This window comes from Saccopteryx bilineata, chromosome 9 (assembly GCF_036850765.1).
Source record: "Saccopteryx bilineata isolate mSacBil1 chromosome 9, mSacBil1_pri_phased_curated, whole genome shotgun sequence".
Classification (NCBI taxonomy): domain Eukaryota; kingdom Metazoa; phylum Chordata; class Mammalia; order Chiroptera; family Emballonuridae; genus Saccopteryx; species Saccopteryx bilineata.
Window position 1 is genome coordinate 50,769,680 of NC_089498.1, and position 13,340 is coordinate 50,783,019.

The 13,340-nt window shown below is 40.2% G+C and overlaps 1 protein-coding gene and 1 long non-coding RNA gene across 3 annotated transcripts in view; one reads left to right on the forward strand and one right to left on the reverse strand.

Moving 5' to 3' along the window:
* The window catches only part of LOC136313687 (uncharacterized), a 37,531-nt gene extending 33,170 nt beyond the window's left edge, over nucleotides 1–4,361 (reverse strand). Inside the window, exon 1 of the long non-coding RNA XR_010727166.1 lies at nucleotides 4,226–4,361. This is a non-coding gene — a long non-coding RNA (uncharacterized lncRNA). The remainder of the gene's footprint in view (nucleotides 1–4,225) is intronic.
* ASAH2 (N-acylsphingosine amidohydrolase 2) overlaps nucleotides 1–13,340 on the forward strand; it is a 142,307-nt gene that overhangs the window by 30,607 nt on the left and 98,360 nt on the right. The window contains exons 2-6 of one of the 2 annotated variants that reach the window (XM_066244175.1): nucleotides 1,492–1,607; nucleotides 3,302–3,498; nucleotides 4,207–4,338; nucleotides 8,023–8,246; nucleotides 9,558–9,707. In XM_066244175.1, coding sequence (XP_066100272.1) covers nucleotides 4,212–4,338; nucleotides 8,023–8,246; nucleotides 9,558–9,707 — 501 coding nt within the window. In that variant the 5' untranslated portion in view covers nucleotides 1,492–1,607; nucleotides 3,302–3,498; nucleotides 4,207–4,211. The remainder of the gene's footprint in view (nucleotides 1–1,491; nucleotides 1,608–3,301; nucleotides 3,499–4,206; nucleotides 4,339–8,022; nucleotides 8,247–9,557; nucleotides 9,708–13,340) is intronic. The other variant, XM_066244173.1, reaches the window with a different exon arrangement.

Consider the following 13,340-nt stretch of genomic DNA (forward strand, 5'->3'; position numbering starts at 1 on the left):
AGGAAGTTATAGATATATCTTATAACCAGATATTACACAGCCATTAACAAGAATGAGACCTACATTCATTCCATATGTAGTTACATTTTCTACTATACGCTAAGTGAAGAAAATCAGAAGTATGCATTTTGTATCACAAATACATAGAAACATGCACAGAATCGCTTTTGGAAAGATTCATGAGAAGTGGGTGGTTGTTGCCTCTGGAATGGGAATGTGGTGGCTGGAGTACAGGGAGGAGAGGAAGCCACTCACTCTGCATTGTATTCTTGAACTGGGTGTTGCGTAGATTTGTTCCCATCATTATGCTAATGAAAGGAGGGAGGATGGACCATTGAGGACTAGTCTCGCTACAAACTCTGCCAGGAACTAAGTGGCTGGTATAGTCTTCTCCAAACTACTTCTGAGACAGCTTGGGTTTACGTGGAAAAACAGAGGGGTTTGGCTTATTTCTTACTCTTTTTGTTTTCTGGGGGCCATTGTTTAACTTCATGTTGTTTTGTAGTATATATTTTCCAAGAGGGGGTAAACATTTTATTTATCTCCTGTTACAATAGTGCTACAGTGCTATTACAGAATATACCAGAGTCAAAAGATGAAAACATAAAAATGAAATAAAAAATCACCTATAGTCTTAACACCAGATAATTACTTTCTAACATTTTGCTGTACTTTCTTACAGTCTTTTGAAACACATCTATATGAATAATGTATAGCTTTACCCAAATGGGATAAAATACTTTATAAAATTAAAATAACCTAATATTTTTAGTAAAAAAATTACCTCATTAAATGTTTTTCTTCAATATAATTTTTAATGATCACACAGCATTCTTACTCTGGTATATCTTCATTATTCACATTCTTAGTCTAAGATTTTGCATTCTTTTTACACACCAGAATCTGAAACTTAAAAATGCTTTTCTGGGCCTGACCTGTGGTAGTGGCGCAGTGGGATAAGGCGTCGACCTGGAACACTGAGGTTGCCGGTTCGAAACCCTGGGCTTGCCTGGTCAAGGCACATATGGGAGTTGATGCTTCCTGCTCCTCCCCCTTCTCTCTCTTTCTCTCTCTCTCACACACACTCCTCTCTAAAAATCAATAAATAAAATATTTTAAAAAAATGCTTTTCTGGTCTGAAATTGGTGTGAATACTGCCTAGTGGGACCCAGAGTCCATCTTAATGTGGTTGAGTGAGCAGCGGTGAATAAAGCAGGTGTTTCCTTTCCTCTCTCCGTCTGAGATCTGCCTTGTAGACATGGCACAGAGATGGCCGTGTTGGAGGAGCTGTGTAAAGGCTGAAATAACCTTCAGCCCCGCAGGCTTTCTGCAACTTCAACCTCAGTGTCAGGCTGTCCCAGGGGAGAGTTTGTATATAAACCTTTTGTTATCAATACACTTTAATCTCCTCCGTGTACCAAGCCCATAACCTTCTGATAATGAGAACTCTTAACTCTCCTGGACATCACTGTGAAAACCTTTCCTCCGCAGATGTCAGGAAGTGCTGAGAAGTCTTAGCTGAGCAACGTGCAAGGGAAACAGCAACGAGGTTCAGGACCCTCATTTGCTTTACTGGATTCAGAAATTCTTTGGGGTGATTGAATCAGGTAAGAATGCCTCTATTTTCCTGGAGAGGGAGGAATGAAACTTGAGTCATCCATTGCCTCAGAAATTTTGATGAAACCCTAAACCTTTACCTATTTTCTTAGCTTTGGAAATGCATTTTGCCAACTATTACTTTTTCCTTTCAAAGTCTTGAGAAATAAGGAACTTAGCATGGTGAAGATGTAAAAATTGGCTTGCTCGCCTGACCTGTGGTGGCGCAGTGGGATAAAGCATCGACCTGGAACACTGAGGTTGCCGGTTCGAAACCCTGGGCTTGCCTGGTCAAGGCACATATGGGAGTTGATGCTTCCTGCTCCTCCCCCTTCTCTCTCTCTCTCTCTCTCTCTCTCTCTCCCCCCCTTTCTCTCTAAAAATAAATAAATAAAATATTAAAAAAAAATTGGCTTGCTGTTGTCTCAACAGAGCCTCATCATTACACTTTTCAGGGTTATGCCAGATTAACTAGAAATTGTAAGGAAACGTTTAATCCTTTAAAATGTAATTATTGGTTCAGCATTCCAAGTTCATTTGCCTTCTGAAGCAGGCAAGATATTGGCTTTAATGTTTGAATTCAAAGTTTAATCACTAATGAGAAATAGTGCTAATGGGTTCAAAAAGAATTGTGATATATTGGCAATAATTCTGGCAGCAAGATAAGAGTAGTGAAACTCATGAAGTACTTCACTGAAATCTGAGGAAGAGGTGGAAACTCTAATGTTAAGTCAAGTGCTACTGTAGACTTGTACAAAAGGCCAGTAGTAGTAATCAAGGAACAGAAAAATTAGTTAAAAAATATGATTTTGTACAAGTCTGTTTGTTATACAGGCTGTGCCACATGGCCACACTTACATATCCAGTTTGCCTTTTGATGAGCTGGGGTTGGGAGGTCCAGATGTCAGTCATTCATTTTTTATTGATTATTTTTTTTTTTTACAAAAGCTAGTTCAGCTAATAGGAAGGCTTACAGAAACCAAAGCTTAGAGAAAGAGCTAGGTCTTCTGGGTTTGAAGTTTGCTGCTGAAACAATAGCTAATGATTATAATCCTCTTTGGGTCATCAAAGCTTCAGAGGCCTATCTCAGATGTGCCTCCTGACTTCTGGGGGCTGTCAGTGAAACTTGGGACCGAGATACAGAACTAATTGGTTCTGCCCTAAATTTGAAGTTGTTCCTGCTGTTGGTGTTGAAGGTGATCATGTTGGTGCTGCGTGGATGAGGAAAGCCCAACAATAACCAGGAAATTTGGAAAGATGTTCCAGTCTCTTTATCCACTCCCAGTTCAGCCCTACCTCTGAAGTGTTTGCTGGTAGACTGTTTTTAAACCTCTAGTCCAGGGGTTGCGAAATTAAATGACTACAAAGATCAGGTAGTAACAGAGATGGATAAGGCTCACTGGTTAGGAACTACTTTCTCCTGTTATAGTATATGACTTTTTAGCTTCTCTAGTCCCTCTAAAAAGTATAGGTACTTTGTAGTATCAATAGTAATGAATTCTCCTCCTAAAACATCCTAAAGAATTTGTATGGACATTTTCTTTTTTTTTTTTAGAACACAGGAGAATTTTATTATTTATTATTAAATTCTTTTAGAGAGAGAGAGAGAGAGAGAGAAAGGAAGGGAGAGAGATGAGAAACATCAATATGTTGTTGTAGCACCTTAGTTGTTTGTTGTTTACTTTCTTATATGTGCCTTAACCAGGGGCTCCAGCAGAGCCGTGACCCCTTCCTTGCTCAAGTCAGCAACCATGGGGTCATGTCTATGATCCCACACTCAAGCTGGTGAATTCATGCTCAAGCCAGATGAGCCCTCGTTCAAGCTAGCAACCTTGGGGTTTTGAACCTGGGTCCTCAGTGTCCCAGGTTGACACTCTATCCACTGTGCCACTACCTGCTTAGGTGAGAATTTTTTATTTTATCCTTATCCTTTGCTGCAGGGTTTGCAAAATGTGTGATATCCTTTTTATCACTGAAGAAGGAAATTTTATTAATACTTGACTTGAGACCAGAGATGCCAACTCCCTTTATATGCCATTTTTTAAAAATCAGGTTGTATTTAAAGTTAGAAGTTTAACAGTTAAAGGTATGGGTGTCACTTCCATGTAGACAAGATAATTTCACTTAGTCTATGACCACAGGGTAAAGCCCTAACCTCAGCAAGGCTTCTTACAAGTACAAGCAATGTATGACGGGGGATCAGTCATCCTCATTAACAGAAGTAATCCATCTAGACCCCTGTACAGACCCATAATCAGCATCATCACCATAAATGAAAGCAGTAATGATGGAGCCAAGGAATGAAAATAGATTTTTGCTTAGTTTCCAATGCCAAATGATGAATGGTGGATGCCAGGAGGAGCACTGTGCTGAGAAGGATTTGGAAACCCCTTCTAAATTTATTCAAGAGTGCTGTAATTGACTGGTCTTGTCTGCTATGGGCTTGGGATGTGGAATTAGTGGTGAGTGTGCTCTGTACTTGCCTGGTATAGTCTGTTCATATGAAAGAGCTAAGACATCTTAAAGTATATGCATTTTAATTTGTGATTGTCTTTTTCTGCATCTTCCACATTTTTTCTTCCATCTCTGTTTTTTTTTTTTTTTTCATAGAAAAAATGGCCAAACGTACCTTTTCCACGTTGGAGACATTTCTGATTTTCCTCCTTGTAATGATGACTGCGATCACGGTGGCTCTTCTCAGCCTCTTGTTTATCACCAGTGGGACCATCGATAATCACAGAGGCAAGTGTCATGGGTCCTCTTGGATCCTGTGCCTAGGCATGGAGGAAATTTCTTGGTTACTGGGGACACTAAGGTAAAAAAATAGTGTCTGCTGATAATGCTGATAACAGGCCAGTTTAATATGTACTTAAGCTGCCTGGGGTGGCCACCCAACCTTTACATTAAGTTGCTCTTTCTGCATTCATAGCGATTTTTATCAAGTTTACCTTTGGCCCCAGAACTGACAGCCTCTGACATGCAGTTACTGTCGTTTGCTTTTCCACTGATCCTAGCACAGTTCAGAATTCTGGAAGGCCCAGTAATGTGAGCTTTTGCCCTGAGTGTCTTCTCTTTCCCTTTGCCTCTTTTTGGCATCATCTTCTCCTGGGGGCAAAAGGAGAATGAAAGATCTGCTTAGTATCAATTCGTCTTTAAAAAGCCTTAAATAAGGAAGTCTTGAATTCAAATTTGTAGGACTGTCAATCAAGCTCTGTAAATGAGGTCAGTTGGGAGGTGGGCCACTGTGGGGCAGCTGAGGTTTTGGTGAAGACGGGCCACAGCCCCTCCCGCGTGTTAGGAGGAACATGGACTCAATTCTCCTGAGTAGTCAAGATTTTTAAAAAAATGTTAGAAATAAATTTCTTTTTTGAAAGTATACTTACAGATAATAATGGGCCCATGGGCCTTTAATGAAATGTCCACTTCAGTGTGAGGTTTTATTATAACTGAGTAAAGAATATAAGTGAATAGAGAAGACAATGGGGATTGAACGCTTTGATCAATGCAAAGGGAGAGCTGGACGCAGGCCAAATGAGGAAGATGATGGCAGGTTGTCACCTCAGTCTGCCCTTCTGTAGCCTTGTTTCTTTTCCAGTGGATTCTCTGTCATGTCTCCATGCTTTGAATTTCCTGAAAACAGTGAGGGCCAGAGATCCTCTGTGCCAGCAGTGAGCAGAACAGGCTCTTGGGATTCTAGAAATGAAAGCCTCTGTAATGCTGACTGGGTTTTAGCTCTTAAAATGAGACTTAATGTAATTATTGTTTATCAATAATTACAGTAACTATTCACATAGTTGCTGTTTAGTGAAGGGTGACTCTGTGGCAAGCACTATAGTCAGGAGTCCACATAAAATTCTCATTTAATTCTCATAAAACTTCTACAAAGGTAAGTGTTAGTCTTAGTACCATTTTATAGATGTGGAAGCTGAGACTTTGAGATCACGAAGAACTAGCCTTTGGCTATTTGACTTAGTTTTGCTTTAGTTTGTACCATATTCCTACATCCGTACCTTTAAGGCAATAACAAAGGTTCCCATGTTCTTTCCTGCTATACTTGATGTCTTGTAGAGAATATGGGCTTGGGGAGGGAACACACAGATTCTAACTCCATCTGGAATGTGATTAAAAGTGCACCAGATTCCAAGTTGGAGGATTTGGTTTGGGCACCTGATTAATTATATGCTCTCCATGAAATCTTGGTTAAGTGACTTTCTGGGCTTTAGTATTCTCCTATGTAAAACCAAGAAGACTGGACTAGGTAATCTCTAAATTTGTTTGCGCTCCAGAGTTCTAGGATCCCATAATGCATTAGCTGTTAATCTCTTGCCTAAGTACTGCCTGAGCACTAATGCCTTGTGACACTAACATCTACTGCCTTGGCCACCCGTGGCTGGTGTCTGGGTTGGAAACAAACAAGCAAGTAAAGTGTGTATGTAAGATGTCTAAATACATAAATAAAACCAAAGCTATAAGCCAGCCATTGCTCTACATTTTTAATATGCATGAACATATTTATTGTTCAACATAACCCTAGGAGCCCTGGCCGGTTTGCTCAGCGGTAGAGCGTCGGCCTGGCGTGCGGGAGACCCGGGTTCGATTCTCGGCCAGGGCACATAGGAGAAGCGCCCATTTGCTTCTCCACTCCCCTCCCCTTCTTCCTCTCTGTCTCTCTCTTCCCCTCCCGCAACCAAGGCTCCATTGGAGCAAAGATGGCCCGGGCGCTGGGGATGGCTCCTTGGCCTCTGCCCCAGGAGCTAGAGTGGCTCTGGTCACGGCAGAGCGATGCCCCGGAGGGGCAGAGCATTGCCCCCTGGTGGGCAGAGCATCACCCCTGGTGGGCGTGCCGGGTGGATCCCGGTCGGGCGCATGCGGGAGTCTGTCGGACTGTCTCTCCCCGTTTCCAGCTTCAGAAAAATACAAAATAAATAAATAAATAAATAACTCTAGGAAGTAGAGTGTTATTATAATCTCTATTTTATAGATGAAAAGTTGGGGTGAAATAGCCTAAGTAATTTGTTCAGCTAGTAATTAGTAAAGTCAGTTTCCAAACCTAGGCTGTATAGTGGTACCTTGACACATGAGCACTTTAAATCATGAGCAATTTGAGAGATGAGCAGTCACTCATGGGATTTTTTGCTTTAAGTCACAAGCAGATATTTGAATCATGAGCTTCTGCCACCCTTCACTAAATAGCATGCCGAACGTTCTGAAAAAGAGGAAGAAACAAACTTCCATGGAAAGGTTTTTGTTGAAACGGCCTCTAAGTGAAAGTGAGGAAAGTGTGGCGGAAAAGCCAAAAGTCAGTAAAGAAAATGATGATTGTTGGGCAAATAAGTTTGTAAAATTTGTTATGCTAATGTCTCCTCCCCCTCTGCCAGCATCTTAGCCTGACCTTGAAGTTAAATATACTTCATAAACCAATTTATTTCTTTATATTCTCTCTTATTATGTGTATATATATATGTCTGTGTGTGTGTGTATTTGTTATTTATAAAGTACACTTTTTTATTTAAAAGCATATAAAACAAAAAATTCATGTGGTTTTTTGGGGCCAGAATGGATTAATTGCATTCCCATTAATTTAAATGGGGAATTTTGATTTGACACACGAGCATATTGCATCACGAGGTCAGCCATAAAACAAATTAAACTCGTGTGTCAAGGTACCTACCACTAGTGTGTCTGGACCCTGCCCTCTTAGTCTCTATGCCACTCGGCCTCTCTGGTATTTGTGTGTGTGTGTGTGTGTGTGTGTGTGTGAGATATATATTTACATATATATCGTATATATTTATATAGAGAGAATAGAGTGTGTACATATAATATATGGTGATATAAGAATCATTAACATAAGGTAGAACCATGTCAACAAATATACAATAGGTTGCATTAAGAATAAGTCTTTAAGTAAAAGAATAAAGTCTTGAGAAGATTGGGGAAGATCAAAGTAGGTAGAGACAGCTGGGGTGGCATCCTGGAGATGAAGGGTTGAGCTAGATGTGGATGTCATGGACATGAACCAGCTCTGAAGGCAGTGGTGGAGATTGGTTGGTGGAACAGAAAGGAGTAATGGCTATGAGTGAAGAGAATGGTAGAAACAAATCCCCAGAGGCTGGGTTTAGTAGATCTTGTGCAAGAAACCTGGCACCTGATATATTTAGTTGGTACAGAAGTGCATGGTGAATGAACGAAGGGTGACGAATTTGACAAGGAATGGCTTGTGAGGGGAAGCTGAAAGGTGACAAACTCAAGACAAAGATCATCCTTAAGGCTGACATAGAAAAGGTCCTGAGATGCTCTCCACTGTGCGTCTTACACACAGAGAATATACAAAGATGTTGTCCTTAGGAATCTGAACCTATGTGCTCTAATTGATGCGGACAAAGAAGTGGGCGGGATTGTCTCTCAAATATATTCTATTTTTAGATTCAGGTTTTCCAGCCACAGAGGGCCCTAAGACCACCCAGAACTCACCGGCCACACAGGGCTCCACTGCTCCTCAAGGCTCAACACGCACACAAGGTCCCACAGCCACGCAGGAACCCCCAGGGACTACTACCCCAGAGCCTCCTCTATTTCAGAACTTCAGTGGCTTCCATATTGGTGTTGGCCGAGCCGACTGCACAGGACAAGTGGCAGATATAAATATGGTAGGTAAAATCATGGGCTCCTTAAAGAGATTGAAATAAATAATTGTATTATTTTGAATCCTGCATTTATTCCTGATTATTATAGCATCATCTTCTTGCAATTCTTTTGACTTCACTGCTGTGTAACACTAGGAATATTGTTTTATAGGGAAGAGGGGATAATTTATTTAACCACAACTCCCTTATAAAGACAGTGGGCCATTTTTTATGAAGTGGCAGGGCTGGAAAACTCAGATACTACAGAAGATAGGCTAGCACTGTGACTGATTGAGGCTGTGTGGTGTGAGATGATAACTTTCTAGTGAACCTCCATGTGGGGACAGTAGGGAGTTGTGGGGACTTTGGTACACTAGAAAGTGTCTGGCTTTAATTGATTGTTGCCATGTAAGAATGTGGACTCAGAGTTGCTATATCAGAATATTTTCAAGAGAAGCCAGAAAAATCTCTGGATTGAAGACCTAAGGGAACATTCTGAGACCTGGGTATACCCAAAAAAAAAATTTTTTTTAATTTATTGATTGAATTTTTGGAGAGAGAGAGTAAGAGAGAAAGAAAGAAAAACACTGATTTGTTGTTCCACTTATTTATGCATTCATTGGTTGATTCTCATATGTGCCCTGGCTGGGGATTGATCCAGCAAACTTGACATATCAGGATGACGCTCTAACCAACTGCCCTACCTGGCCAGGGCAAGAACTGGCTATACTCTGAGGGTGGGTTTTATGACATGGTGAGAGAAAGGGCTGGGATAGGTGTACTTGATCTGACTTGGCTTGGGAGGGACAATATGAAAAAATTCAGGGTTAGATACCCTCAGTAAAGATCACTTAATCATAAAGAAACCATTTTCTTCAGGTTAAAAAAAAAAAAAAAAGCACGCATCAACAACCAAAGGGCAGGAGGGAAGCGCTTTGTTCCTGGGCATGTGGATGGTGGGAGGAGTACCGTTTTCTGTGTGGTACCTTAGACAGGCAGGAGAAAGGTTTTGTTTCAAAAACAGAGAAGCCCTGGAAGGTCTCCAGTGCTGTAATAAAATTCTAAACTGCTGCAGCTCCTGCCTCACCCATAGGGCAGTGAATAGCTGCTGTCATGTCTATCACTACTTTGCCTTTACATTTTTCTACACAAGAGAGTAAAGCCTCTTTTATGAGGTTGCCTTTATTCTTCAAAACATGTATTATCTCACTCACATTTTTCAGTGTCATATGGATTGTTTTTGTTTGTCTTTCTAAGGAGACTTTTCCTCTGCGGTTGAGCCTGTTTTCTGGTGGGGGAGTAAGACAGAGTGGTTCTGACTCTCTTCCTCTTTAGATGGGCTATGGCAAAACTGGCCAGAACGCACGGGGCCTCCTCACCAGACTGTACAGTCGCGCTTTCGTTATGGCCGAACCAAACGGAATAAATCGAATGGTGTTTGTCAACGTCGACATAGGCATGATATCCCAACGACTGAGGCTGGAGGTAAGTGATTAATGTGCAAAAGAAACGTCATGATTTTAAAGAAAAGTCTGTGAGCAATTGTCACTGTAGCTAAGCCCCTCCTAGTTTTTTAGCAAGTAAGTTCCTACTACCTGTAGCATTTTAAGCATTATCTGCTGATTGACAATCCAGCAGATAACTGGGTAAGAAGAATGATCCACATTTTTTTCTGTTCTCCATCATCTTGGTCAACATTTGCTTTTAATTTCACTGATGTTGCATCATCATTATTAATGCCAATATATTTTGAAAGCTTATTATTACATTACAAGGGAACTTCACATATATTCTCTCATTTAATCTTTCTTGATAGAAGTCTAAGAGTGTCAATTAATCAGTAAAACCCTCTCTTGAGTCTTTAGATAACTGAGAATAGATGTAATTAACAAGATGAGAATTAAAAATACAGCACTGAAATAAGGTTGGCCATAAATTGCTGATGTTGGGTGATAGGCTGATGAGGGGCGGGGCTTCAATGTACTACTCGATTATTTTTGTGTGTCTTCGATAATTTCCATAATAAAATTTAAAAGAATAAATTAGCTGTCTTAATCTTTAAACTAGATTGTAGAATATGGGTCTTTGATGATTTCCCCCAGATTTAGATCATGTTACTTACCTGTGGAGAAAGTTGAGCTTAGCAGAAAGGTGCATGGAAAGGCTGTCTTGGGCTACCTGAGACTTATAAGGCAGAGAGAGAGAGAGAGAGAGAGAGAGAGAGAGAGAGAGAAGGGGAGAGGAGGTGGGAGGAGAGGGAGAAATAGAGTATGGTCATGGACACACAGGTTTTCAGGTTTCTCCCTCTAAGCCAATTCCTAGGCCTTGGTCCAGTTATATTTTCTGCCTCATTCAGATTACAGAAAAAGAATGTTTTCTCTTAATGTCTGCTTACATATTCATGAGTGAAAAAAGTGACTGGAGTACCCAGAACAGTGACTATTAAATGTCCGCTATTCAGTGTCATGTTCTATCAGTCTCATCTTTTAAATACTTTGTTCCTCCAGTGTGTGAAGGGTCTAGTGAGAAGGGTGACGGGTGGGCCTAAAAGCATTTCTGCAATGAATGGAAACCTCTTTCGTGTGTGGAAATAAGAGGAGGGGGGATTAAGTGTTTTCCCCACTCCTTCTCTTACAACAAAACTGATGTGGGTCTGTTATATGGATAAGGAAATTCAGTCTTAAAAATCATAATTAACTTTTCCAAATACACACAGTTGAAAAATGGTAAACTTTGGTTCTTAATCTATATATACCTGATTCCATAGCATACATTCTTAAAAGTGACCTTATTTTATTACTTTGGAGGAAAAATGCCTTGATAACCTGCTTCTCTAGTCATTTCAGGGACATACAGCTAAGTGAGTCTTAATCCATGTCTCCATTAGTTTGCGACCTAGTTGGGAAATAAAAGAAAGGTCTGTAACAAAAATATGCAAATAACTCATTCAGTGGAATAAAATACAGTAGTGTGTTAGTTAACTATTAGTTACTAATGAGTAGCCCCAAAGTAGAGTGGCTTCAAGCAACAAACATTTATTATCTTATATATTCTGTAGGTCAGGAATTCAGGAGTGGCTTAGCTAGGGAGTTCTTACTTAGGGTATCTTGAAATCAAAATGTTGGCAAGGACTGTAGTCATCTGAAAACTTGATTGGGGCTAGAAGATTCACTTCCAAGAAGATTCACTCATGTGGCTATTGGCAGAAGGCTGCACTTCCCTGTTTTATTCATTGGAAGCAAGTCACTAAGTCCATTTCATACTCTTGGTTCGCAAAGTTAAGCTTCATCTTGAATGTAGGAGTAGCAAAGAATTTGTGGACATACAGTATTTTAAAACCACCACATGAAGAGTCAGGAAATGGAAATTAGGGGAAAATTTCATAGTGGAAGTGATACTTGAATGGGCATAATTTTACATGGTTAACATGGGAAGGGAGAACTGTTAATTGGAGGACATAGTGTGAACACAGAGAGGCAGAAGGCAGGAATGTAGGCTCCTCTCTGAAGGGACAGAGGTTAGTTCTATTAGGACTAATGTGGGTGTGTAATTGGGAATGTACCTGGAAGGTGTGTTAGTCATAATTATAGAGGTCCTGGGATGCCAGGTTGTTTTTAATTCTGTAGGTGATGGGGATTTTTAGAAAACCTTTGAGTGGCAAAGTGATGCAATCACAATTTTGCTTTAGAATGATTAGTCAGGTGGTGATAACTGAGGTGGATTGGAATAGACTAGAACTAGAGGTGAGGACAAAAATGGGTGGATTCTTTAATGTCAATGCTCTATTGGTGAGGATCCAGTTGGGAAAACCGTAATCAACCTAGGCATTTCAAACAGGGGATTTAATTTAGGGGAACTTTACAAGATATTGGGATGCTGAAAGTGCTATAAAGGGAAAGGAAGATTGAAGGATGGATTTTTAACTCTGCCTGGAAATTTCCCCTGCAGCCTGGCACAAAAGTCTTAAATCAATGGAGTGACAATGAGACTACCTGGTGGTAAGAGGTCAAATTAAATGCTAATGAGATTTGAGAATGAATAGATATAAAAGCTAACACTAACATAGTTTACATGATGAGTGAAGCCCTGTTCTTTATACATAATTAATTTATATATACTATATAATGAACATATATATTAATTAACAACTGTATGAGGAAGATACTATTATGTCATTTGACAGATTGGGAAACTGAGTTGCAGAGGATCAGTAACTTGTTCTAGGTTACACAGTTAGGAACTGTCTGAGCTGGGATTCAAACATAGGCATCTTGATGCCAGAGCTCAGGCTCATTACCACTGAACTATACTGTCTGAGGAATCAGAGATGGTTCTGATTGGGAAATAGTGGTGTCAGTTGTAAAAATAAGAGAATCAAAAGGTAGATTTTAGGGGTGGAGCATGGATGGGAGAGGTGTTCATTATGTTGGTTGTAGACAGAATCAAGTCAATAGTGGGCACCATTTAATCATCTCTTCCTATTTTTACTTCCCTGTGCTATCTGAGACCCAGCAGGAAGGCCCTTAAATGAACTCAGTTATTCGAAGTTAACCCCCCGGTCAGCAGACTGAAGGACTGAAGCCCCATCTCCAGCCTTAATTGGATATTTATTAGCCAGTACAAATAACTCAAGGAAGCAGATAGCAGTTTTCAGGGGGTGAAGTAAAGGGCAAGGAACATGCTGACTCCTAATCTCTGTTCTGAGAGCCTAAACATTTCTGTTACTGAATCTTATCCTGCTGTTTTGCTGTTTCCAGCACGCACTGTTTCTATTACGGGGTCCACTCAGGGCTTTGCCATAGGGCGCCTCACTATCTCTAATCAATTGTCATCCTAACTGTATATTTTCATACCACATTCCCACAATGTTCCCAAGAGTGTCAGTAATAGAAATAGAATGGTAACTGAAGACAGAGAAGTGAGCTGTAGATGTTAATGTAACTTCTTTGTGTTAAAATACTCTCTTTTCATGAAGTAGAAGACATACTATTTATAATAGCTATTTGTAGGCATTGTCATTAGATGATTGAGTTTTTAATTTATTTTTCTTTTACTTTTCTTATAAGTCCCATGTGTCTAATTTTATATCAGAGATTTTAGTTTAGGATAAGATTTCTG